The 27,076-nt window shown below is 33.1% G+C and overlaps 1 protein-coding gene across 1 annotated transcript in view; it reads left to right on the top strand.

Annotated features, from left to right (window-relative positions):
- The first annotated feature begins 593 nt into the window (after nt 1-593).
- The window catches only part of LOC145276405 (GPN-loop GTPase 1-like), a 39,525-nt gene continuing 13,042 nt past the window's right edge, over nt 594-27,076 (top strand). The window contains exons 1-8 of the mRNA XM_080127739.1: nt 594-788; nt 3,818-3,911; nt 6,320-6,359; nt 7,781-7,847; nt 9,392-9,429; nt 13,461-13,539; nt 18,071-18,211; nt 24,551-24,697. Coding sequence (XP_079983865.1) covers nt 618-788; nt 3,818-3,911; nt 6,320-6,359; nt 7,781-7,847; nt 9,392-9,429; nt 13,461-13,539; nt 18,071-18,211; nt 24,551-24,697 — 777 coding nt within the window. The 5' untranslated portion in view covers nt 594-617. The remainder of the gene's footprint in view (nt 789-3,817; nt 3,912-6,319; nt 6,360-7,780; nt 7,848-9,391; nt 9,430-13,460; nt 13,540-18,070; nt 18,212-24,550; nt 24,698-27,076) is intronic.

Here is a 27,076-nt window from a genome sequence, read left to right as displayed (position 1 = left end):
ACTCATTTTCCCAAACTTATTCAACAGACTTCGCCGCCATTTTTTTTTCAAATACATCGATAACTCTATGATTTTCGAACCGAATAAGCATTTTACATAAAAAGACTAAAAAGATTGTCCAGTTAGGTAGAAAAGAAACTTATCTTGCCTTTGATAACACTTGTTTTTTGACAACTTTTTCGAATCTATGTGTAAAACAAACCCCGAAGAAGAATCCAAGTTTATTGCTTGTTGTATGAGGCGCCCTCACCGGGGAATGCCAATGGGATTACTCCAACTTATTTTTGCAGGGCCATGGAGTTTCTCTTCACGGGGCGGCTGACCACTTTCCACACCTTGTGTCACATGGTTTCGCGGTGAAAGAGGTAAATAGATCGTGTTATAAACAATTTATGGCGGCATGCGGAGTTTAGCATTTCTATAAGCAAATCATTGTTTCGTATTTCTGCCTTATAAATGCGATTTTGTTCATAAGTTTTAATAGACAAACCAACGAAGATTGATTTATAATTTAAAGAAATTTTTAGAGATGTTTTATCAGTAAATATTTAATTTCATAAAATCAACAAATTATTTTTAGATACGAATGGGCGAGCAATGTTCGTTTCTATGAAAGCATGGCGGAGTCAATTGAAAGACAGAAAGTAACTATGGAAGAAGAAAACCCAATTACTGAAAATGTTCATGAAATGGGAGCCGCTGCCGGTCATAGCTCAAAATCGAAGGAATTACCTACATGTATCATTGTACTTGGCATGGCTGGTTCTGGAAAAACAACTTTTGTGCAGGTATGACATCATTTTCTCTACCGACCCAAACGCGATGAATGGTTAAACGTAAAACGTAAAAAATAACCAAGTTAAACAACAAAAAATATTTACATTATTTCGACATAATTTGATTCTTTTGGTCGCGTATTATTACATCGTTAATAATAATAATAATAAAAACTGGAGTAATTTCCTAGTTCGTGGTAATAAAAACTAGGCAGCCTCTTCCGAACCTCCGCTGAAATGTTATTAAAATGACACTAAGCAGATTAATTATTAGACAACAATAATCTGGAAGTTTAGGGCTTAATTGATAGTAATCGGAAGAGTTCAACAACAAGAACGTATTTAGCAAGTGTCACTGTCCATGGCCTTCGTACGCCTCTCACTCTCGTTTTGTTGTTTTTCTCGATTCCACGAAATCGTGTTTTTCTTGGATTTCGTTTAGTTATGTAAAATAAATAAAGAGGAGTGATGCTAAGCATCATGCTTACGTTGGGTGAACTCAACTATCGGGGGATGAATGAATCAACATGGGCAAATGGTATGGCCAAAAGGAGTAACAGGATGGTAGGAGGTAGTTTAAAACCCATAAAACAAGTTCTATCATTCTCTTCAGAGTCAAGTCGATATTATTTTACTTAAAGTAAAATCCGTTTCGCGTTGTTCGTATAGAATATATGGTGTGCGGTGTGGTTGTGGTGGTGCTAGTGCAGATAGTGACCCGCGCTACTTTTTAAATCGTATTTCCAAGTTTAATTAAAGTTTTATATGTTTTGTTTTTTTATTCAATTGTAAGGTTGAAGTATAGAATAGGTACAAAACACTCTCCCCTCCCCATGTTAAGAATGGCTTTTTAAATAATAACGTTATTATTTACGTGCGGATGGATCACTCTCTGCACTAGTACCGTATATATATATATATATATATATATATATATATATATATACGATGAGAATAATGGAAATAGTATTCCGACAAAATAGAGAAATAAAAAGAAACAAACCGAGTTATGTGTTCATCAACGTTTCGTCTTTATTTCGAGACTTCCTCTGGATGAATGAGATTAAGAAACAAAAACACCAGTACAAATATTTTCAAATATTTGTACTGGTGTTTTTGTTTCTTAATCTCATTCATCCAGAGGAAGTTTCGAAATAAAGACGAAACGTTGATGAACACATAACTCCGTTTGTTCCTTTTTATTTCTCTATTTCTCTCTCTCTCTCTCTCTCTCTCTGTCTCTCTCTCTCTCTGTCTCTCTCTCTCTCTCTCTCTCTCTCTCTCTATATATATATATATATATATATATATATATACTTCATTTAATCACATAAATTAATATACGAAAGTATAAATTTGTGCGTAAACTTTAAGTATTTACTTAACAGTGCTCAATACGTAGGTAGAGCTAGTTAGTAAGTTATAAAATATATATCGCCATATATATTTTATAGCTTACTGTGTATATGTAGTATATATATATATATATATATATATATATATATATTGTAGATTTTGGTGTGCTTTAAAAGAATATATGATAACCGTTTCTGTTGCAAATTTACCGTTTGCATGCTATTAACCCCTGAACCCTGGGACTATTTTCCACCATTTAACAGCCTTCATGTACGCTGCTACGCACAAGCGTAAATGAAGGCTGTTAAATGTGCACTCATGTACCAAACTACCTTTTCACATAGTGTAGTAATCTTTGGCAAAAATTTAAAATTAGATGAAAAACAAGTAGTTTTCCAGATATTAAGCTATACCTTATCAGTGGTGACCATTTTTGTATGCACAGGCGCGCATTTTTGATGCACACGCATAAAAAATATGCGCATACAGAAATGGCCACCATTGATAACATATAGAATTACATGGCTTAATATCTAGAAAACTACTTGTTTGCGGCAAAAATATGCACACTGATGTGTATAGAAATGGTCACCACTGATAACATAAGGAATTATATTGCTTAGTATCTGGAAAACTACTTGCTTGCAGCAAAAATATGCACGCATACGCATACAGAAATGGACAGGAATTATACATATCTGTATACAGATTTTTCTTTATTTTTTTATTTCCTTGTGTCTTTTTTGAAAGATAAAAGCAGGAAAAAAAAACAAACAAAAAAATGCACCCTCACTAGGTGGTCAGAAAGTTAAATGAGTATCGAAAAGTGATCACCCACTTTTTGAAAAACTAATTTCTTCATATAATGAAAAATATTTCTCTGCAACAGAAACAGTTAGCAGATTCGTTTTTAGCACACTGAAATCTACAAAAAAATATATATTTTTTTATATGAACGTGAGATGGGCCTTAAGGTAAAATTTTACTCCAGTTTCACTAAAAAGCAAAGCTAATCAGCAAGATAGCATTTTTTTATTTTGGCTTGTGTTGCTCTGAAAAGGCAGCAATATGTCTCCCCCCACGTTTAAAAACTTTGGAGACCCTTGAACTAGTTTTAAAGAAAGTTTTACTCTCATGGCTCTCTTAGAAAGCGCTTAAAGATTTGAGGCGACTTCCATTGTCTTTGCTGGTCTTGGATATGACTTTAAACTATATCCGATGGTGAGCCCCCAGTTTGTGGGCTTTGGGGAGTGTGGAGCCACCCTTTAATTGCCATTGCTCTCAGGTCCACTCTGACCGGGAGTGATAGTACCTGTTAGGGTCCCAACTATGGGTTAAATAGAAACCGACTTAAAAAAAAAAAAAAATATTCTATTAAAAGACTTTTCTTCAAAATAACTGGATTTGGCATTAAATAACCTGAAATGGGTTGATATGCCGTAAAACAAAAACAACCAACCAATTGTCTTTGCCAGAAAATTTTACATCTAACTACATTTAGATTTTGTGTAAAAACTCTAACCTTTCTTTATGCATGTGACATGCAGACATCGGCATTTATATACAGAGGGAGAAATACTAAAATTAATTAAAAATATATATTGGTATGAAATGAAATCGCTTGAATGATTGTTTATTTTCCAATTTCCATTTTTTTTTTTTCATACTATTTTATTGTTTTTCAGAAATTAACGTCTCATCTATTTAACATAAAAGATGTTCCATATATTGTGAACCTTGATCCAGCTGTTCTGGAAGTTTCTTTCCCTGCAAATATTGGTAAGAAAGAAATCATATCATTTTTACACACACAAATTTATGTTTTTGACTGTCCTTCATTTTATTGATAATTTTTCATTTTCTTTTCAATTTTGTTTTTCAATTTTTTTTATCCTTTTGTTCTTAACTAGGATGTGGGCATCCTACTAGAGGCCAGACATTCACATGCTTTTCTCATACATTCCAACCGAGAGATCTTTTTAAGATTCTAACCATCCCATGTTTGTATCTCTCTTACACTTGGTTCACCGGGTATATTTCAATTTCTAATGTGTATGTTGCGTCTTGTGTTACTTCAAACATTGTGTTTACGATAAATACTGTTCATAATCATCATTTATCATTCATAAAAAAGTTGGAAACAGTTTTCCTTTCCTCAATTGGCCATTTCAATATGTTATAGTATACTTTTCTTGTGGTCTTAATGAATTCCAGGAAAAGAATTCATCTAGTCTGGTCAAGTATCGATCTTCGTGCTGCTACTTAAAGTAACATCACTCGGAGAAGGTGCACCATCCGTCGTAAAAGCCAGTTGGTCATATTTGTGTTGTGAATACTATGTAATTTTGAATATTTAGTCGGGATTTAATTGTAGGTAAAAGTATCTTCATGCCAGGTTGTTCTGACAAACCTCTGTACAGAGAGACCTTAGACACTGCTGGTATACATTGGATGGCTTTAAGAAATTGACTTCCAGAGTAACCTATCTCTGGTCAGGTCTTCATTTATCCTCCCTACTTTCAAGTCCATTTTTATCACTTTCGTTGGTCTTCCCCTGTGAACTGAATCTGTTACCTTAAGTGTTCTTCATACTTTCCCATCACTTGCTTGAAGATACCAGGAAGATCCTTTATTACCTCATAAGGGATGACATTGTCCATTAAAATAAATCATAAATGACTCCTGAAACAGGAACCTCATTGATTAATTTTTTTTTTTTTTTTTTCAACAAAATAAGTGAATGACTTAACTCATGGATGACTTTTTTTCATGATTTGTTAGATGTTTTTTCATGACTTCATGGATGACTTTTTTTCAACAAAATAAGTTAGATAACTTAACTCCCCAAAGGTGGGGAGTTAAGTCATCTAACAAAGATTCGATGTATCAATGTGATTATGCCATATATGAAGTTAGGCGACATTGACCCTACTCAGTACCAGATGGGTAACCATTTGAGAATACTAGGTGCTGTGTGTGTGATGGGGGGGGGATACCTACCTGCAGATTAATGCAAAACAACTGTTATCATCTCCAGTGACATGCATGCACCTTGCGGGGGTAATAAAACTTCTCAAATTGTGAATTGAATATTTCCTGGAAACTTCCTTTTTCGGAGAAAACTGGCTCAACCCACACATAGTGAATGTTGTGCCAGGTACAAGTAGCGATGAAAAGCTGGGTAGTAATCATTTTTGCAGAAGTTTAGCATGTTTCTTCTTTCTTGTTTTTCTTTTTTTTTCTTTTTTTTTTTTTAAACCAACCACAGAGTCTGGAATATCATTTGATCTTCAGAACATGAAACAAGTTATTAAATGCTAAAATTCTATACACTTCAAGGTTTCTAAAGTTTGCTTTTCTGTTTGGCTATTTTTCTCCATTGGATTTTGAATTTTGTCATTTTTTTTCACTGAAGACAACTAAATATTGTTGTTTATTTATTTTTCTTTAATATGAAACTATCAGGGAGACCTGACGTTGCCCAGGATTGAATGATGATCAATGAATGTTTCACACTGCCATATTTTTATTGCCATCGAAATCGGTGAAATCATCCATTTTTCAATCAAATCAATTGATTTTCTGCTCTAGTTGGGGACACATTGCTGTGCACCAGGAGAAAGCTTCACAAGCCTCCCCACAGTGACTTAGTCCACGATACATTGTAGTCTACATTGCACTGTAGAGAACCTACTGTTGATTTTATAAAATTATTTTCATATTAATTAATTTGAATTAAAATTTAAAATGAAAAGGTCAAGTATCATGGTCAGTTGTGCTCTAAACAGAAACGTTCATTTTGAATGTGCCCCTGTCATATAAAAGAACCTATTGTTGATTTTATGTCGGGCCTTTCAGCTTGTGTGGTAATAAAACTTCTCAAATGATGTACTTGTGACGTTAAGCTGTGTAAGGTGTTAACTTTGGTCAAAATCGCTTGTTCCTTCTTTCATTGGATTATTTTGATTATTGATTATCGAGTCTTATCGATGACATTCCTATACAACATCTACCTAAGAACATTGTCAGGCACATAAAGTACTTTCATGTTAAATTTTATAAAAATCGGCCCAGCTGTTTTTGAGTTCATAGGGAACAAACTTATAGACACCGTTCCTTTTATATAATAGAGATTTGTTTTCTGAATTTATTGAAGATATATATTGTTTTTTAATTTTGTATTGTAGATATTCGTGATACAGTCAACTACAAAGAAGTGATGAAACAGTATCCTTTTAATTGCATCATCTGGACTTTTTAGGGTTTTTTTTTTGTAAAAAAAGAAAAAAGTAAAACGTTGCTTTTTTAATAAATTCTGTCTTTTTTGTAGTCTTATCCTAAAGACGAATCAGGTACACTACTACAGTCATAGTAGTGTTCATCCTCTTGCGTAAACTGCTGTCTTGATTAGCAGAAAAGTTAGTCGGACAAGAAAAAAGTTGAAAGCAAGTGATGACAAAACCGTATAGGGTGGAGTTTGAAAACAGTTAAACTGCTGAACCATGAGAATTGAATATTAAAAAATGCCTGACACCAAAACAACGGAAAAGTGATGTTATATATATTAGCAGTATTCACCTGGTATTGCCCGTGTGGAGATATATTGATGGGCAAAAAGTTACCTTGGAAAAATTTTTTAAAATATAGCCATGTTTACACTTTTATCCTTGAAAGAAAAGTTAGGAATTAAATTGCTAATATGAGATGAAATAATGATTAAAAAAAAAAAAAATCTCAGCGCAGTGGTGTTCTTGAAAAAAAAAAAAGAAAAAGTGAATTATTTTAAATCTTAAAAATAACAATAAAAATAATTCATTTTTTTTTTTTTTTTTAAATAGTCTCACTGGAATATTTTTTGTTGAATTTTATTTTTGGAAATGAAAAAAAAATCTAAAAAAATAAATAAATTTCATTTCTTTATGTTCTAATATTTCACTTATTTTACGGACCTAAACGACGATTGTGCTAGTGAAAACATTGCAATATGAATGATCTGAAAAGAAAATGAAATCCATTTCGAGAGAGAGAAAAATATATAGAAACACGTCCATTATTTTCTCCTCAATTTTGTGTATTTTGAACAGGGCTCTACAGTATAAATTTATCGTTAGTTGACCTTTCACAATTAAATATTTTCGTTCATGAGCCAAATAGAAAAGATACTTGCCAAACCCATATTATTTTTGGAATATGGCATCTCCAATCCATGACAAGCTCATACATCATAAAAATTTTTCTGTATTTTTAAATAAGTGTAATTCTAAATATACACCAATTTTAAGTTGTGACTCAAAAATATAAACATTTAAATTTCTTCAGATGTTTTTTTTAAAACCGCCTTCATTAAAAAAAGAAATATATTCTTTGAAATTTTTATTGTTTAAATAATTTGATTTTGCTCGTTTTATTAAAAATAAATAAAGATTGAAAAGACACTTTTCACTCAATGATGAGCTTTGGAAGATTGTCAGTGAAAAAAAAACCCAAAAAAAACACCATCACCAAAAGAAGTGTTTTATTATATTTCTAATTGACACTTGGAAAAGCTCACGTGCAAATGCAACTATTTTCACTCACAACATAAAACCCTGTGGAATAATAAAAACAATGAATCTTTTAACTTAGAAAATATCCTTAATCAAATTAAGATATCAATTGGGACCGAATGGTGGAATTATTACATCTTTAAATCTGTTTTCTACTCGTTTTGATCAGGTAAGAATTTTTTTTTTTTTAAATTGATATACTTATCATATAATTGACAGACCTACGCACTTGTGAATAAATTGAAAAGTGGATCAACTACGAAATATAAAACAGAAAATCACATCCACAATACATCATGTAGAATGGCATTTCCTTTTTTAATCACAGAAACTTTTACTTTTTTTTAAAACTGTTGGTTTCCCTTCATTCTTTTATCGATTTTATAATTGGATATAAATATGGAGGAACAGTTAAAGGGAAATAATTTTTCAAGTATTAAGAACTTTTGGCTTATTTCGGCATTTGGTTATCTCCCTTACATTTTATGTCTGATGAGGGTGTATCATTGCCACTAGTCTGTGTTTATTTGTTTCCCCAGGAAAGCAAATTAGGCATGAAGCCATTTTTTAATATAGAGAGGGAGAAGGGGAAAGGGAGCCAGCTCCCGAGAAGTGGGAAATGGGAGCTGGTAGGTGAGTCTCTTGGTATACAGGGTTGCCCCTAAATGATTGGTCGGGTGCAAATGACCAAGCTGGTGCACACGTCAAATCAGAGGAAGAGAAGAAAAAATGCATTATGTGAGGAGGACTGAAAAAATCACACTGGTGTTTGCTAAGAGATGTACTGGTAATCTCTTTTTGCATTGTGTTCTGCAGTTCTGCATCTGCTGCCTCAGAATTGTGTATTCACACGATTCTGAGATGTATCATTTTCGGAGTTTTGTATTGGCTAATATTCCTAAGTTTTATGCATTTGCTAATTAGCTTAGTAGCCTTTGTCTATTGTTAACGGTTTTATGAACATGACTTAATAAAGGAAGAAAAAACTTAAAAGGTGCTTTACTTATCAAGAAAAGATAATATAGTTTGGACGTGTTTCCCCAGCAACCAAACACAAGTTATGTAAAAAATAAAAAGACAACACACACACACACACACACACACACACACACACACACAACATATAAAGAAAACTCCATTGAGGAAGAATATTACCACCAAAAAGGTAAGCCAGATAAAGGTTGATACGGCTATGTCACTCTTGGCAGCTGAAAGACTGGCTTAGGACTGTGATAAGTGACAGAATTTTGTTCTCTAGCATGTGACAAAGCTTTCTGGAGTATGCAACTAAAATACCTTGTTTAAAGACGTTTTTATAAATATATATCAAAAATATCCTGGAGTAGGAAGTAACTTGCTTTGCATCTGTTGATTACACTCAGTGGATGCAGTTTGAACTTCAAACGTTTGTAGTATCTTCAAAATCCCAAGTGATTGACATGGAAGCTCTTCTCTTTACCCTGATAACCCTGCCAAGGTTGGCTACCGAACCATCTTTCCACCCTCTCCCTTTCATGTTTGAATCTTTTAACTCTTGTAAAAAGAAATTCTTAGATTTCTTTTTTCTGTGTGAATCAATCAACACCACCATGTGTATAGTCATTATTTTCACCACCACACACACACACACACAAACAAACATATTGCATATTTTTTTTCAAACAAATTTTTTTTTCAAATTTTAATTTTGTTTTGTTTTATACTTTTAAACAGGTGATGAAATTTATTGAAAAAAGGTCATCTGAATGCAAGTAAGTATTAAAAGAAACCATTAAAATTTATTACAACTTCTGCTGTCAAAAAAACTGCTGTTGTACAAATTTTTATAACATTTAAAAAAATAATTTTTTTCTGTGTCTGTACGCTAAGTCTTGTTGAGGGTGTTTATTTACCTCTTCTCCAGAAGGTCAGACACAAGATCAGATGTGAGTTTGATGAACATGTTTCTGTGGAATGAACTGGAGGTTTTGTCAGCCACAAATCTTAAGGCTTGATTGGTTGACAAAAATAATGTCAGCTAAATTCAGCACTGAGTCGATTTGCGTTAATTTTAATACTCCAAATGTTCTTTTAATCCAAATGGCATAATATTAAGTAAAGCTTTCATTTTAATTTCTTTTTTTTCCAGGAGGGAGTGAGCACCATTTTCTTAAAATTACATTTCCATTTGACACAAGGATACTTTCAGATTATATATATATATATATATACACACACACACACACACACACACACACACACACACACACACACACACACACACACAATGTATTGCAAAAGTGAGTACACCTTCACATTTCTGCAGATATTTAAGTATATATCTTCATGGGACACTACTGACAAAATGACACTTTGACAATGAAAAGTAGTCTGTGTGTACATATAGAACAAAGTTAATTTATTTTCCCTTCAAAATAACTCTGTACACGGACTACTTTTCATTGCGTCAAAATTTTATTTTATCAGTGTTGTCTCTTGAAGTGACATACTTAAATATCTGCAAAAATGTGAGGGGTGTAGTCACTTTTGTGATATACTGTATATATATATATATATATATATATATATATATATAAAATCGGCTTTATCGATTTTCTACTATTTTGCAAAGTGTGCTACTTGAAATAAAAATAAATAATAAACATTTAATTTATAACTTTATTGTAAATGTGAAACAAAACTTTTGCATTTATTCGTATAGATAAGTATGTGAGACATTTTAATGCAAATTTATTCATCTTTAAAATATGATTGTAAAGAAAGAAAAAGAAAGAAGAAACTAATTTGCCTGGGCGATAGTGTATGCAGAGGAGGGGTTAAAAATTTAGAAATAGAACGTAACTTGTTAAAAAGTTAGGTAATTTTTTTTCTCTAAAAATGTTGGAAATAAACATTTGAGTAAAATTGTTCAATATTTGTCCAAAAATAAAACCGTGTTCCTATGCAGATTATAAAACCAAAACAATTATTGAATTAAAAAAACTAACAAAAAATAGTTAATTAATAAACTGTTCTTTTTTAAAGCAATATACAGATTAGTTAACCTTACAGATTAGATTGCATATATATAAGCAGTATATAAGAAAACGATATGTGGTGGCTATTGTGTAAAGTTGAATTAACTTGAAATAGAACAATTTGATTTCATTATTAGTGTGAGAAATGGGCCAAACTTTTGTATTTATTTATCAATAAAATATTTGCATAATTTAGTAAAAAAAATTTTGACTTCATATTTAATATTCTTTAATATATAATGATAGTCTTATTTCCTAGTTTAATCACTGAAATTTTGTTGCTGTACAAAACCAAAAGATAACTGAAACAAATAAACGGAACCAACTAAACTGTGACTCGTGAAACGTTTTTAGAGAATGTATATTCCTACTTGTGTACATTAAAAAATATTCAAATCAATAAACATTTTCTTTTTGCATACAATAAATGTTAAATTAAACAGAATTATTACAATTTCTGTGATCCATACTTTTGTAAAAATCATTAAGATTTATATTCACATTTGAGTGAGACGTTTCGTTATACCATAAATCGCTTTTTTCTTTTCTTTCTTTTTTTTTTTTTTTTGATAATTATGCAATTCTAAAAGTATGTGCACTCTTTTTTTTTAATTTGTTATCCTGCAAAAACTTTATGCTAAAGCTTGAGGAAAATGTATTTGTAATAACTTATAATTTTCGAGGATGAGTTTTGTTTTTAACCTTAATTGATTGTAAAAATAAATCCTTACCCATCTCCCCTTTTTGTTTGCCCTCATCACTTTCTAAGAATAAGTTTAGCTGTTTGAGAACCTCACCACCATGGAAATGTACTCTACAAATAAATTTATATTTATATTTTAATTTAATTATTGTTGAAACAGTTTCAGAAAACTGATAATTGTTTTTCCAGAGATTTTTAAAGTTAATTTATTTGGGCTGTAAATTCAAATGAATTTTCATTGTTTGTTTTTCAACATTTGTCACTTAAAATTTTTTTTATCATGTAAATATACACTTTTTTCTTTCTAGAGATTAATTTTGATCTTTTATCTTTCAAACACAATCAAAATTTAAACATAAACTAAAAAAACAATTATGATAAACCTTTTTTAAAAAGCATAGTTTTGTGGGGTTTTTTTTTTTCAGCCATTTTTACCCCTAGCTAGCAATAAAACTAAAACACATATTAAACTTAGTGATGATGTATAATATATTATTATCAGTATTTCAAGATCTTTTTATATTATATCTGTAAAAACTTTATGCTAAAGATTGAGGAAAATGTATTTGTAATTTTGAAGGATGAGTTTTGTTTTTAACCTTGATTGATTGTAAAAATAAGTCCTTACTCATCTCCTCTGTTTTTGCCCTCATCACTCTCTAAGAATAAGTTTAGCTGTTTGAGAACCTCACCACCATGGAAATGTACTCCACAACTCTACAAACAAATCTATATTTAGTTGATCTTTGACAACTAAATTTTGCTGGTAACTTTTTGATGTACGTAGTTGTTGGAGATGCCCCTCCAGGGATTAATGGACTATCTCATGACGTCACTTCCGTTGGTGACATCACTTCCAGTATCAAGTACCGGTGCCTGGCAGTCTGAGATTGGCACGTGACTAAGCTGGACGTGTGCAAACGTCCTACTATTGAGCAATGGTTTTCTCAACTCGACTTTGCCTGTAATTTATGTGAATACATGTTTCATTCCTACAAATCCTGTGTTCCTTCGTTTATTACCATTTAACCCCATAACAATAGTAAACGTTTATTAGCCAAATAGAAAAGGTACTAGCCAAACATAAGTGATTTTTGGAATATGAAATCTTTGTTCTGTCACAAGTATGTATATCATAAAGATTTTTTTGTATTTTTTTTTTTTAAATAAGTGTAATTCCAAATATGCACCAAATTTTATGTTGATTCTTGAAGGTATAAACATTCCAATTTCTTCAGATGCTTTTTAAAACAACCATCGTTAAAAAAAAATGAATATCTTGTTCTATTATACTTTTATTGTTTAAATAATTTGACATTGCTTGTTTTATTGAAAAAAAAAAGGTTGAAAAGAAATTTTTCATTCGGCAATGATCTTTGGAAGATTGTCTGTGAAAAAAGACACAATCACCAAAAGATAAGCATTATTTTCGTTTACTGGCCAAATAGAAGAGTTACTAGCCAAACGCACTTAATTTTTGGAATATGACAAGTACATACATCATAAAATAATTTTTGGAATATGACAAGTACATACATCATAAAATAATTTTTGGAATATGACAAGTACATACATGATAAAAAATTTTTGTATTGTTTTTAATAAGTGTAATTCTAAATAAATTTTATTTTAACTAAATTTTATGTTGAGACTTGAAAGTATAAACATTCAGTTTCTTCAAATATTTTTTTTAAACAGCCTTCGTTAAAAAAAAAAAATTGAATATATTGTTCTATTAAACTTTTATTGTTTAAATAATTTGACATTGCTTGTTTTATTTAAAAAGGTTGAAAAGACATTTTTCACTCGGTAATGATCTTTGGAAGATTGTCTGCGAAAAAAAGACACAATCGCCAAAAGATGAGTGTTTCATTATTTTTAGTTGCCACTTGTGACTGTTTCACTCACAACGTAAATGTTTGGATGTAATTAGTTTAATGCTTTTCATAATTCTAAGAAAATGATGTAATAGTTTTTCAAATCTTTGAAATGCTTATTTTTCACTTAATATATTTCTTTTTCAATCATTATTCTCATAAAATACTGTTGTTTTCTAATGCAGATATGTCTTATTTGATACTCCTGGACAAATTGAAGTGTTTACATGGTCAGCTTCTGGTACGATCATCACTGAAGCATTGGTAAGTAATCTTAATAATTATAAAACTTGGTGAACCATCTGGGCGCCCTTGCTTGCTTGCTTCTTATATATATATATATATATATATAGACAAGAAGCAAGCAAGGACGATTTTACTGTAAGGAATCACTGGAGTCAGTATCATAATTAATACATAAGTGTTTAAATACTTTAAGTACTTATCTGATAGCGAAATGGTTTGGCTTCAAAACAATACTGATCTTGTGAAAATCCATCGCCTCTGTTTTAGGAAGAGATGTAAACATACATACATAGATTTATATATTTGTAGCTAAAATTTTCGACCCAAACCGATTAAAAAGCTTGCTCTATCACTGAATACCCTTTAGGAAAAATTTCAAATGTTTAGACCAGAAATTGTCTTTAGTAATTTGGTAGAGACTGCAGACGTCAAATTTTTTTAAAACTTTGACCCCTAGTATGACCCCTTAACATTTATTGTTTTGGGCTCAAATCAAGTAATTAAGTTAGATCTATGTCCAAGGAACCTATATTTAAAATTTCAAGTGTTTAGACCCAAAATTGTCAGAGGAGTTTGGTAGAGTTCTCAAAGGTCAAATCATTGAACTAGTAATACACACGGATGAAAAAACGCTTTGGATAATCACAGATTTCAAGGTAGTTCTACTAAAATAGCCATATTTTTTAAACCAAAGCACTTCAAGTCTTCAAATTACTACTGTTTTGTTCGGAAATGAATATACTTTCAAATGAATTAATAAATATGAATGTACATTATATATTTTAAGAGTTTTGAGCAAATAAAGTGATAAAAATGTGAACGTCATAAAATGGCGTTTTCGGTAAGGTTTTGTAATGACCCCCCCCTGTTTTCTAAAGGTCTGTACCGTGATTGTATGAAGAATTTCGTCATGAAATTTGGGAATCAATAAGAAGAGGTGTTAATCTTAATACTGTCAAGTGTCCGAAATATTTTTGACCATTTCTTTTTTTGTCGTGTTAAAAATAAGACTTTAATATGCCGAGTATCGAACATTTTGAAAAAAAAATTCTTCGGACACCCACTAGTAAGTAAATCAATCTTTTTACTATCTTTATCAATTAAAAGTATTATTTTATGTTGAGTAGGACCGCGGTAATTGATAATTTAAAAGGACCTACCCGAAAAAAAAAATTGTTTCTATTTATCGAATTTGGTCAAATGAAGTTAATATTACTAGAAGCAGCAGCAGCAGCAGCTACAGCCTGTAGAATCAGCCATAGCACAGTGTATAAACAAACACGCGTTCTTTAATTTTTATTCAAGAACGAATTAAGAAAAACAAAATGAAACATAATGAAAATAATTAAGAAAAACAAAATGAAACAAAATGAAAACATAATGAAATATGAATATAAATGTTCTTATGTTTAATTAGAGCTATTTTGTTATCAGAATAACATTAGTTTAGAACTATTCGGTTTTCAGAATGTATAATAACAACAATCCCAACCAATTCGGCATTATGAATCTGTTGCAATTTCTCACATTTTTTCGTCAAATTTAAAAACATGGTTAAAAAAAACAAAATAAACTTTTGTAGATATATAGCTTGCATGCACTTTTATTCTTTAAATTAGTTTTGAACAGCGAATTAAAACAATGTTTTACTGCGAACAGCCACAAATGTTTTTTTTTCAAAATCAAAATAAGTATCAAAATCTCGTTTATACATAGATTCGAAAAAGTTGTCAAAAAACAAATATATAACAAATAAATGTTATCAAAGGCAAGATAAGTTACTTTTCTACCTAACTGGATAATTTTCTAGTGTTTTTATTTAATGTAACATGTTTATTCAGCTCGAAAAACGTACAGTGTTTACCGATGTAATGTATTGGAAAATTAAAAATGGCGGCCGGCCCGACTCTCTTTGACACGGTAAGTTTGAGAAAAGGAGTTAAAAATTTAAAAAAAAAAAACTATACAAAATACTGTTAAAAACTCACCGAATATATGTCAGCCTATGTCACGGTAACATATATTGAGCGAGTTTCTAGCAGTATTTTGTCTACTTTTTTATTTTAACTCTTTTCCCCAAACTTACCGTTTCAAGAGAGTCGGGCGGCGGGCGCCATTTAAAATTTTCCAAAACATCGGTAAACACTGTTTTCAAGCTGAATAAACATGTTACATTAAATAAAAACACTAAAAAATTATCCAGTTAGGTAGAAAAGTAACTTGCTTTTGATAACATTTATTTGTTATATATTTGTTTTTTTGACAACTTTTTCGAATCTATGTGTATAGTAATACAAACCCTCAAAATCTATATCAATATTCTTGAAATTTTAAAAGCAGTTAAAAAACACATCAAACTACAATTAGGAAGCTTTTTATTTCGTTAATTTTTTTTTCTACTTATTAAGCGAAAGATATTTTTACAACCTGCTCCAGCGTAGTATAAACGGCCTATGGAATTAACACCTTCAACCTCGAAAATAGAAATCAACAAATTTATGGAATTTTCTTTGAAATTTCGCAACGCAGTTTCTTATTAAATTAAAACTAAATATATAATATAAAGCCAATAATTATGAACCGCTAACAGTAAATATGAGTGATGAACGCTCTCTTTGAAAAAAAGCTCTCTTAACTTCACCTCTAATCCAAATTATGTGTGGCAAGTCTCCTCCTAAAACACTCTTTAACCCTAACAATAACACTAAGTTCGAGTGGCAAGCCCCCCTCCCCCTCCAACAAAATACCTCTGTAAGCCACATACAAGCATCTAAAACAAACAAACAAAAAATAGATCCTTCCTTAAAGAAAATATACATAAAAATAAATTGGTTAACTGTCCTAAAATGCTAGAATGGCCAGGAAATGGTGAATTATTTTACATTAAATTTTTGTGAAACTAACTGCTCCCCCCTCTAATATTGTTTTTGTTAGCTTTGTCTCTGTCAAGTTTTCAGTATGTTCACACATAATTTTCCTTAGCCCTATAATTAATTCAAAGTCCGAATGGCAACCCTCCACATATTCTCATTGCATAGAAACCCTCTTAAAACTACACATAATCATCTTAAAAAAAAAAAAAAAGCATGCATATTTTCCCATAGAAAAAAAAACAGTTAACTGCCCTAAAATGCTAGAATGATCTGTAATAGGAAATTATTTTACATTCAATTCTAAAATAATTTGTTTATCTTTCATTAAAGTTTTTCATGGCATTTTATACATAATTTCCTAAAATTTTTTGGAGGGGTGGTCAGAAGGAGTTGAGTGAGGTTAAACAAAAGGTGTTAATCTACAATAATACCAAAGAAATATTGCAATATTCATTTTTAAATGGTCTTATGTTTAGATTTAAGTTTTTTGTACATAAAGCACATTACAATTCAACTTTGAGTTCTCCAACTTCTTTTCTGTTTATGGATACATGGCATTTTTAAGGAATTGCTGCATATTTATGCACATTTACTGCAGATTATTTGGAAACCATAAACTTTGGGAGATTTTCAGTTGCATATTCTGATTCCTTGTACAAAAATACACTTATACAGTAAATTTCATTTTTTAGTCTTGTGTTTTAACAAAGATATGACATTTTTACTGAAAAAGTAGTGTAAAAAATGTGACGAAACGCATATGGTCTTAAAGAGGGGAAAATATCCAAACGTGTGAGGCACAAAAATAGCCATAACTTCCTTGATTTTAATCAGATTTTAAAAATTTAAAAAGATTCTTTCTTAGCTCATCAAGCTCTTCCTATGCATACCAATATTGAAATATTTCAAGCTATTTCAATTTTTTCATGTGTATTGCTAATTGAACTTTGACCTCTTAAAGCCAAATTTCTGGCCGAAAACCGATTACAAAGATTTTCCCAAATCTCACTACCCTGTATATCAAATTTTGAGCCTGTAGACTAAAAGTTGACGGAGTTATTGTGTAGGGAAATGTACACAGACAGACAGACACTTTCACTTTTATTTATTTATATATATATAAATGGTGTGGACTGTGGGCTTGGCATACTGATTTTGAGTAGGTATCACAGAGTAAAAGTTTATTTTCATTATATCTAGAAACAGTTACCATGAGCACATAAATTTTTGCAAAGCATAGTGATACCAACTTTTTCATAGCTCATATATAAACTGAATTATGGCTGTTCAAAGTATTTTGGCAATTAGAAAATTTGCTGTCTTGCATACTAATGATTAAGAACTAATAATGTAGCTTGCAAATTGAATGTCATCGTTTGATAAATGAAAAGGAATAATAAAAGAAGCAATAATTATTGGATTAAAGCAAAATCTCATTTAATCCTTCCAAAATGACACACAAGTTCAACTTTCTCTGTTTGTATAAGATTCATTTCAACAGCTAACAAATTGAATCTGCATAATATGATTCATAGCACAACAAGGATCAAAGTAGATTTTTCTTTGAGTAGTAATTCAATAGAAAAAAAAAATTTGGTTTTGTTTCATTTTTTTTTCTTTCAAATTTTTTACTTTTTTAATAAAAATAAAAACTATTTTTGTATCTCGCTTTGCAGGCATCAACATTCCCGACAGTCATCGTATATGTGATGGATATTTCTCGAAGTGTCAGTCCTGTGACCTTCATGTCAAACATGCTCTACGCTTGTAGCATTCTCTACAAAACAAAATTGCCATTTATCCTTGTCATGAATAAAGTAAGTAACGTCTATTGTTTGATCATCAAATTTCATTAATTTCTTAACTGTTCGCACACATTTCTTCCTTTCGCTTTTGTATTAGAATCATTTCGTTGATGACAATTTTTTTTACAAGTAAAAATTTAAAAAGAATGAATAAAATTTATGGTAAATTTTCACGATGTGCCCCAGCGTATTAGAAACACCCCAACCTCCCCGTGTTAAGAACAGCTTTCGGAATAACCCCCCCTCCCCAACCTCCCCATGTTAAGAACAGCTTTCGAGGTTGGGGGTGTGTGTTTATTCCAAAAGTCGTTCTTAACATGGGGAGGTTGGGGTGCTTATGATATGCTGGGGCATGTCGTAAATATTGACCAAACTTATTTTTAAATAACATGCCTTTTTTATGATCTCCCCCCAAAATATTACAATTATGAAACTTTAAATATATGATTTTCTCCATGACCATTAAATATAATATTACTCTCTGTCACTGATTGGTCTTGTTGGTGATCATATTTACAGATAAATCAATTCTATGTTCTTTATGGTGATGCAGTTGACATATGTAACATATATCCCTCATCTCTCAAAGAAAAAATGCAAAAATTTAATCAAAATTATCATCAATATCATTTAAATGGCAAAATTTCTGCGAAAAGCTTCTTTGCAAGAACTTCTTGCTCTGAGACTGCTTTCTCGCATATTACAACTTGTCTGCAGATTCCTATCTAGCACCATCTTCACAAATGTCTGGACTTGATTCTGAGAATTATTCCATCTCATTAGCCTTTATCAATGAGTAGTATCTAACCTTGATAAGTGCTGATTGCTTTTTGGTTAAAAAAAAACAAACAAAAAAAGCAACAAAGTGAGTCCCTCAGGGTTCCATCCCGGGTCCAACTCTCTTCCTAATTTATATCAATGATCTTCCAAATCATATTCTTAGATCATTCGTAGATATTTATGCTGATGACACTGCCATAGATATTAGTGTCATCAAAGACCATAAACGATTCTCTGATTCTCTCTCCTCTGATCTTGAACATGTGGTATAATGGGGAAAGAAATGACAGGCTACCTTTAATGCATCTAAAACCAAGCTTCTATCTTTACATCATCAATGCTCTGATCCCCATCTGGCATTAATTGAAATGAATAGCTCTCGTCTTATGGAGGCTCCTGGGCTTGACCATTACTCCAGATATGAAATGGAACATGTACATCAAATCTGTTGCCAAAGTCGCTGGGAAAATGGTGAGATCCTTTTTTTTTTTTTTTACACGGTGGTCACCACTTATGAAGGCCCGGAAGCCACTCAGGGATAAGGGTTATTGCAAGTACAGTACGTTAGTGTGGAGATTTGATAAAGTGTTTACTTAAAGGGCGGGGCGGTTCATTAGGAATTTGTTTACGTTGGACTTGAAGACATCCAAGTTGTAGTCAGGTGGGAAGCAGGCAGACGGAACAGAGTTTCACAGGCATGCAGTTCTAAGAAAGAAGCTTTGTTCATGGAATCCACGTTTTGATTTAGGCACAGATAAAGAGTGGGGGAAATTTTTCACAGTGGATTCAGCTAGACAGGTGTTTTTCGTGAAAGATTGGCGAGGGGGGGACCAGAGATTGGAGTTCAGAGAGCACCTGCCATGGAAATAACGATAAAACAAGGATAGGCTCGCAACGTCTCTTCTGTGGGAGAGAGGTTGCAGGGTAGAGAAAAGGGCATCCCCCACTAAGCCACGAAGTCTATTTTGTACTCTGTCAAGGCAGGATAGGCTGTTTTTAGCAGCTCCTGCCCAGATATGGCAGCAGTATTTCATCCTTGGATGTACTTGGCTTTTATATAGATAGAGAATTGCATCAGCAGTGAGATATCTTCTGGAGCGGTAGAAGGATCCCACCATCTTTCCAGCGACCTTGGCAACAGACTTGATGTACGTGTTCCATTTCAGATCAGGAGTAAAGGACAAACCCAGAAGCTTGTCAAAACACGGGGCTTCTCCTAGACAAAAGCCATCCATTACAATTGATGCCAGATGGAGATCAGAGCATTGATGATGTAAGGATAGGAGTTTGGTTTTAGATGCATTAAAGGTAACCAGCCACGTCTTCCCCCACTGAACCATGCGCTCGAGATCAGAGGAGAGAGAATCAGAGAGAACTTTGTCATTTACAGCCTTTGATGTGTTGCCGTAGATGGTCGTGTCATCAGCATAGATGTCAACGAATAATTTAAGTATGTGTTTAGGGAGATCATTGATGTAGATCAGGAAGAGAGTTGGGCCCAGGATGGATCCCAGGGGGACTCCAGCATTAATACTGTAGGCCTCTGATTTTTGTCCATCGACCACTACTCTTATGAGCCTATCGAAGAGAAATGATTTAATGATTGAGAAAACATTTCCAGTTATACTGTAGCTGGAAATCTTGTGAAGTAGGCCCTTATGCCATACCTTGTCGAAGGCCTTTGATATGTCAAGAGCAATTGCCCTAGAAAAGAAACCTTTGTCAAGAGATTCACTACTCCTGTGAGATATAACCGTTAGCACATCTGCGGTAGATCTTGCAGAACGGAAACCATATTGTGTGTCACTAAGAAGATTGTTTCTGCTGAGGTGGTTGACTATTTCTCTATTTAATCTGGATTCCAGCAACTTACTCATAACACACAGGAGACTTATTGGTCTGTACTGAGAGGGAGATTACTTATCACCTGAATTCTTAAATACAGGGCATACTGATGAGGTTTTCCAGGGAGTCGGAAAGCACTTCTCCTTAAGGCAACACTTAAACAGTTTCGTATGGGAGCAAGTTCTGGTTGAAGCTTTTTTAACACTATAATTGGGATGCCGTCAGGGCCAGTTGCTTTACTGGAATCAAGGTTCTTGATTAGCTTGGCGATCTCATGCACGGATATTTGTATGTTACCTAGCATGTTCTGTGTTATAGGAGGAAATATGGGGAGTTGATGGCCTTCGTCGCATGGGGTAGAATTAGCTGCAAAGTTCTTGGCAAATAGTTTGGCCTTGTCTGATGCTGACGAGATGACCTCTGGTCCATTGATAATGGTTGGGATAGAACGCACACTTCTGTTCAGGATCCTATTTGTTATTTGCGAAATCGATCCAGTAGATATCTCACTGCTGATGCAATTCTCTACCTATATAAGAGCCAGGTATGTCCAAGGATGGAATACTGTTGCCACAGCTGGGCAGGAGCTGCTAGAAAGACCTTAACCTGCCTTGACAGAGTTCAAAATAGACTTTGTAGCCTAGTGGAGGATCATCAAAGTACCTTTTTCTTTTCCCTGCAATCTCTTTCTTACAGAAGAGACGTTGCAAGCCTGTCTCTGCTTTATCATTACTTGCATGACAAGTGCTCACTTGAGCTCCAATCTATGCCCCCCCCCCAAACTTTCATAAGAAACACTTGTCTAGCTGAAAACACTATCAATAATTTCCCTCACTCTTTATCTGTGTCTAAATCTAAACCTAAATTCCATGAACAAAGCTTTTTTTCTTCCGTTTGCCTGCTTTCCAGCTGACTATAATATGGTCGTCTTCAAGTTCAACATAAACAAGTTCTTGATGAGCCGTTTCCCTTAAGTAATCCAGTTTACCAAATTTCCTCTACTGATAAGTACTACGTCACTATCCCATTGACCACTGTACACTTATTAACCGGTATCCTTGAGTGATGTCTGGACCTTGATAAGTTGTGACTCCTTTCTAAAAAAAAAAAAAAAAAAAAAAATGAACACTCAATCCAACACGCAAGATTGTCAATAACATTGCCTTGATTTTAGATACGACGACCCTCTTCAGTTCAAAAATACTTTGTGATTGTTTTGAATGGCATTATCTTTAAGATAACTCCCACAGATAAAATTGTGAGGGAATAAGATCTGGTAAATCTGAAGCTGATTGAGGATCACACCTACTACTGATGAGACACTCATCAAAGTGCCCTTGAATATCATTGAATTAGATAAATCAAAGACTGTTGGACATTCATGATAGAAAATTGGTATGCAAGTTAGTCACAGACTGAGGTTTATTTGTATTAAATATGGTTGGATTTAAGAAAAGATAGTGAATTTTATTAACAATTTCACCGATGATTTTTTTTTTTTTTTTTAAGAGTGGAAGTATCATCCTGTATTTCTTAATAGTTGTATCCAGCTTGAACAAAGAAAACAAGAAAACTAAAGGCTAGAAGAACACTGTAAAGCTGTGACAGGGGAAGAGGTTGAAAAGTCGGGATTAACTGATGCAAGATGGAGAGTCAAGCAGCTCAAGGAGACAGCATATATGCTAACAAAAGAAAAATTATTAAGCAGACCAAGCTGAGAGCCTGTAATTGTAGAGAAAAAAAAAAACATTGTACACCCTTAAAATTCCGGTGATGGAAGGGAGATAATCGTCTGTCGATCTTTATTAGAGTTGCCTCCCCTTTGACAACCAATTTTTTAACAACTAGGAAACAATTGTAGGTTTTGTGAATACTTTCAAGAGGTTAGATAGGCCTACAAAACTTAATACACTTGGTTTTTATCTGTTCAGGTACTCCCTTATACTAAAGGATGATTAAAGTTGATCAGATTCTTTCGTCAAGTTCACCAGGATCAGGAAAAGAACCTTAACATGCTTCGGCACTTATGCAGAACATGAACCACGCTGGAACAATGGTGTTATGTAGAAATCCATTCTTTACTGTTCTGTAGCTTTATCGTTAATAAACTAATGCACCGCAAAAATTGGATCCGACTTGAAAAATTAAATAAAAAAAGACGTACGATATAACGAGCCAACTTACTGGAGTATAGCTGCATGGGACAATGCTCTTCTAATTTCCAAAACGAACGATTGCTTTCTAGCTATGCCAGCAGATGGCAGTTCTTTTATTTCTTTTTTTATGGCGGCTTCAAATAACCAAAAGTTTTAGACCAATCGGAAAAAAGGTTAATTATTCTATTTTTTTTTATTCTTTAAAGTTTATTATCATTTATATATAGATACATTTTTATTTTTAGTTTATATTTAATAAAAAATATCAGAAATACAACACCACACAATAACCATTTGGCCTTCGCACCAAGATCAAAGTGTAGTATCTGTCTTCAGTTGCTGCACTTCAATTTCTTGTTCTGTGTCAGTGGAGGAGAAATCCTTCACGAGTGAGACAATTAATTTTTGTTCCTTTTCTCCAGGTCCTGGATATGACCTTAAACTATATCCAGTGGTAAAGCCCCAGCTTGCGGGCTTTGGCGAGTGTGGAGCCACCCTTTAATTGCCATTGCTCCCAGGTCCACTCTGACCCAGAGTGGTAGTACCTGTTAGGGTCCTAAGTATGTGTTAAATAGAAACCGACTTGAAAACAACAAATATATACTATTAAAAAACTTTTCTTCAAAATCTTTGGATTCGGCATTAAATAACCTGAAAAGGGTTGATATGCCGTAAAACAACCAAACCAAACCAAACCAAACCAAACCATCCTTTTCTCCATGTTAAAAAACGACCCTGGTGTCTAACTCTGTCCCGTGGGGAGGCATTGTAAATAGGAACCATAGAATATAGACTAACATCTAAAAAAAATTCAGAACTTTAATAAAAGATTAAAACTCCAAAAATTATAAATTTATTTGAAACAAATCTTTACATTTTGCAAACGTAATCAAAATAACCATATCATTTAAATCATGTTGAAAAGCAGGAATTCTGGCCTTTTTTAATGTGTGTTTTTTAAACATTTTCCATATCTACAAACCCTTTTGGATTGATGTTGGCGACCTCTCATATTACTTTCTACAAGCTTGATAATTGATGACACCATCTCTTACTATCTGTATCCAATCATTCTAGTTATGCTTACCGAACATGAGTTCTAAATCCAACTTTGCACTGGCTAGCCAGGTCTGCAGTTGACTGCGTTGATGTTTTCTTAATCTACAAGATAGAGTTGGTGAAAATGTTTTGTCGATCAACTCTGAATCCAGATACCACAAGACATGTCTCTGAATCAGCAAAAGTTTCTGCGTATCTTAGATTGCAGCATCAGTGTAGTTAATCATTAGAGACGTGATTCTCTGGATGCACTGAAAAACAACTAGGTAGATTCAGATGAAGTCTCTCTTTTTTTTTTTTTTTTTTTTTTTTTTTTTACACAGTGATCACCACTTATCAAGGCCCGGAAGCCACTCAGGGATAAGGGTTAGTCTCACAACTGAAAACTATTAACTAGAGGCAAATTGAACGAGTATTTCAGATCAAGAGAGATTTTGGAAAATAATTTCTATTACTCGTCTTTTTTTTATCTTGATTTTTAATTTTTTGTGATTTGTTTCTTTCTCTACAGGTTGATATTGTGAACAGTGATTTTGCCATTGAGTGGATGACTGACTTTGAATCCTTTCAAGATGCCCTGGAGAATGAAACATCTTACGTTTCCAATCTGACACGCTCTATGAGTCTTGTTCTTGATGAATTTTATAATAATCTTAGGGTAAGGCTGGCTTCGTTTGAACATAAGACTTCTGTGTTTGTCCAAGATGTGGCTAGCCTATCTCAAATAACATTTGCCAAAATAGCTTAGATGTTATTCCAAGTCTTTATTAATCATATTATAGACGTTCCTTTTATGTTTCTTCTCTCCTGAGATTGTGTTACCAGATCAGGCTGTCTAAAGATACTGGCTTCTTGACCTAAAATGCACCAAACATTGATGTTATTGTTTTGTTTTTTTTTCCTTTCTCTTTGCGAAACTTAATCATATACAAAGACAAAAATAAAATCGATTTTCCTCTAAAAAAACAACCAAGCCAAACACCAAGAATATATATCTGAAGATATAAAGAACATGAAGCATAAAGTTTTACCAAAATGATCAGATTCGGCATTAAATTAATGTCGTGAAATAAAACAACCAAACTAAACTTCCATGAGCCCTAGTCTAATAACACTCAACAAGCATATTATATGTACAGGGTGGAATGATAAAATTGTCGCCTTAGAAAGATGACATGATTCCATTTCTGTTTGATGAAAACCGGTTTTCTTTTTTTCTAGGCGACCATCTACTAGTTGGCTAGTTGTGTATAAATCTCAAGAGCAATAGAAGCCTTCTATCATGTCTGAAAGTGACACAATGTTCAACGAGCGAGATCAGATATGTGACACTGTACAACTCATGCTCTCTACCAATCCAAGTTATGACAACAGGACCATTGCCAGCACCTTCAAAATGCAAATCCGGACGGTTCAACACTTCAGGGCACAGCTCAACGAAGGTTCCAGTTATGATCTTTGGTATGGTTTCAAGTGAGGGCCATGTCATGTCGCCTCAAAGTATACCTGGATGTGTTGAAAAGTGTACTGACCCTCTCGTGCAATAAAGTGGCTGCTGCCAGACCCTGGGTGTGGCAGCAGGACTCTGCACTGACGCACAAGTTCAAAGAGACCCAGGCATGGCTTCAGGAGGAATGCTACGACTTTGTACCCGTCTCTCACTGCCTCCCTACTCTCCCGACCTGAACCCGTTGGACTACTTCGTTTGGTCATATGTCGAGAACATCACCAACATGACCTCCCACTACACCAAAGCCAGCCTCTGCTGAGTATTTGCTGAGTTCCTGCCAACGCTTGTGGAAAATGCATGCCACCCAGTTCCAAACCTGTATCGAGGGAGTGATTGAGGCTGAAGGTGGCTACATTGAATAGATGTTAGCTTATCTGAATTGATTTTTTTTAATAAAAGTTTTAAAATAAAGCTGTAATATTGTTTTCCTTAGGGTGAAAAATTTATCGTTCCACCCTGTATAATCTTAACGTTCCATCTGTTATTGTAATCCGTTCCTCCTCACATTGTTTTGCTCCTTTTGTTGACTGCTTCTTGACACCAGTTTTTTTTCTAAGGCGTATGAGTATCCCAGTCTGCGCATCAAATGCACAATTTAATTCTCTGCATATATGCCCATTGTCACTCTTGTGTTAGGCTAATACGACTAGGCTAGTGTTCAAGAGAGATGGGAAAAAAATGACAGGTTATTTTGGATACACAATGCATAAATATAAAAGTTTATTGTTCATAAGTAAATGCTTATAGGAATATATATTTATTTCTCACCACTTTTTTCTGATAGATTTTAAAGCCAGGGTTAGATTGGACCATAGTGAACAAAATAAAATATTAAGAGCTGATATCACGTGACACAATGTCAGTAGACCTCTGATAAAATTTTGTTCTGTTCTCATGTCGATAAAAAAGCAATTTTGCTGCTATATGATGCAAGATAGGCTCTCTTTAATGGTTCTTATTTACAACGATATATAAGTTCGTCTGTATCATCAGATGAGAAACAAATGAGTAAAATTGGCAAAAAATGCTAAAACGCTGGTTTCTATTCAAGCGAGAAAGTTCAATTATGCTCAGATGCCCAGTCCATTCTTTGAGTTCTGATTGGGTGCTAGTTCATAGATAGATATTCTAATGTATAACTGAGGTTCCCAGAATCATGCAGTAGCAAGTGCCATATATATATATGTGTATGTATAATATCATATAAATCTGAAGGGTTTAAATATTGTTTCATTCAAAAAAGAGTTTTTGTCAGTCAGTCACCAGTCGGAATCCTTATGTTGGTAACTATCATTTTGATTCTACAAACGGGTCACATGATATAGTTGGTGCTTCCTGGAGACCATAGGAAAGTACTGGGATGATTTAGTTTCCCTAACTACGATCATATCCTAATGGAAATGTGACAGTCATGTTGTGACATATTTAATAAATAATGATTTGCGGATTGATAAATCTTTTAGTTTTGACTTGTGTATTGGTGACCGTTTTAATTTTGACTTGTGTATTGATGACCGTTTTAATTTT

The sequence above is a fragment of the Euprymna scolopes genome, chromosome 1 (assembly GCF_053919585.1).
Source record: "Euprymna scolopes isolate OS-2025 chromosome 1, ASM5391958v1, whole genome shotgun sequence".
Classification (NCBI taxonomy): domain Eukaryota; kingdom Metazoa; phylum Mollusca; class Cephalopoda; order Sepiida; family Sepiolidae; genus Euprymna; species Euprymna scolopes.
Note: the sequence above shows the minus strand (reverse complement) of the source record. Positions and strands in the feature narration are given on the sequence as shown.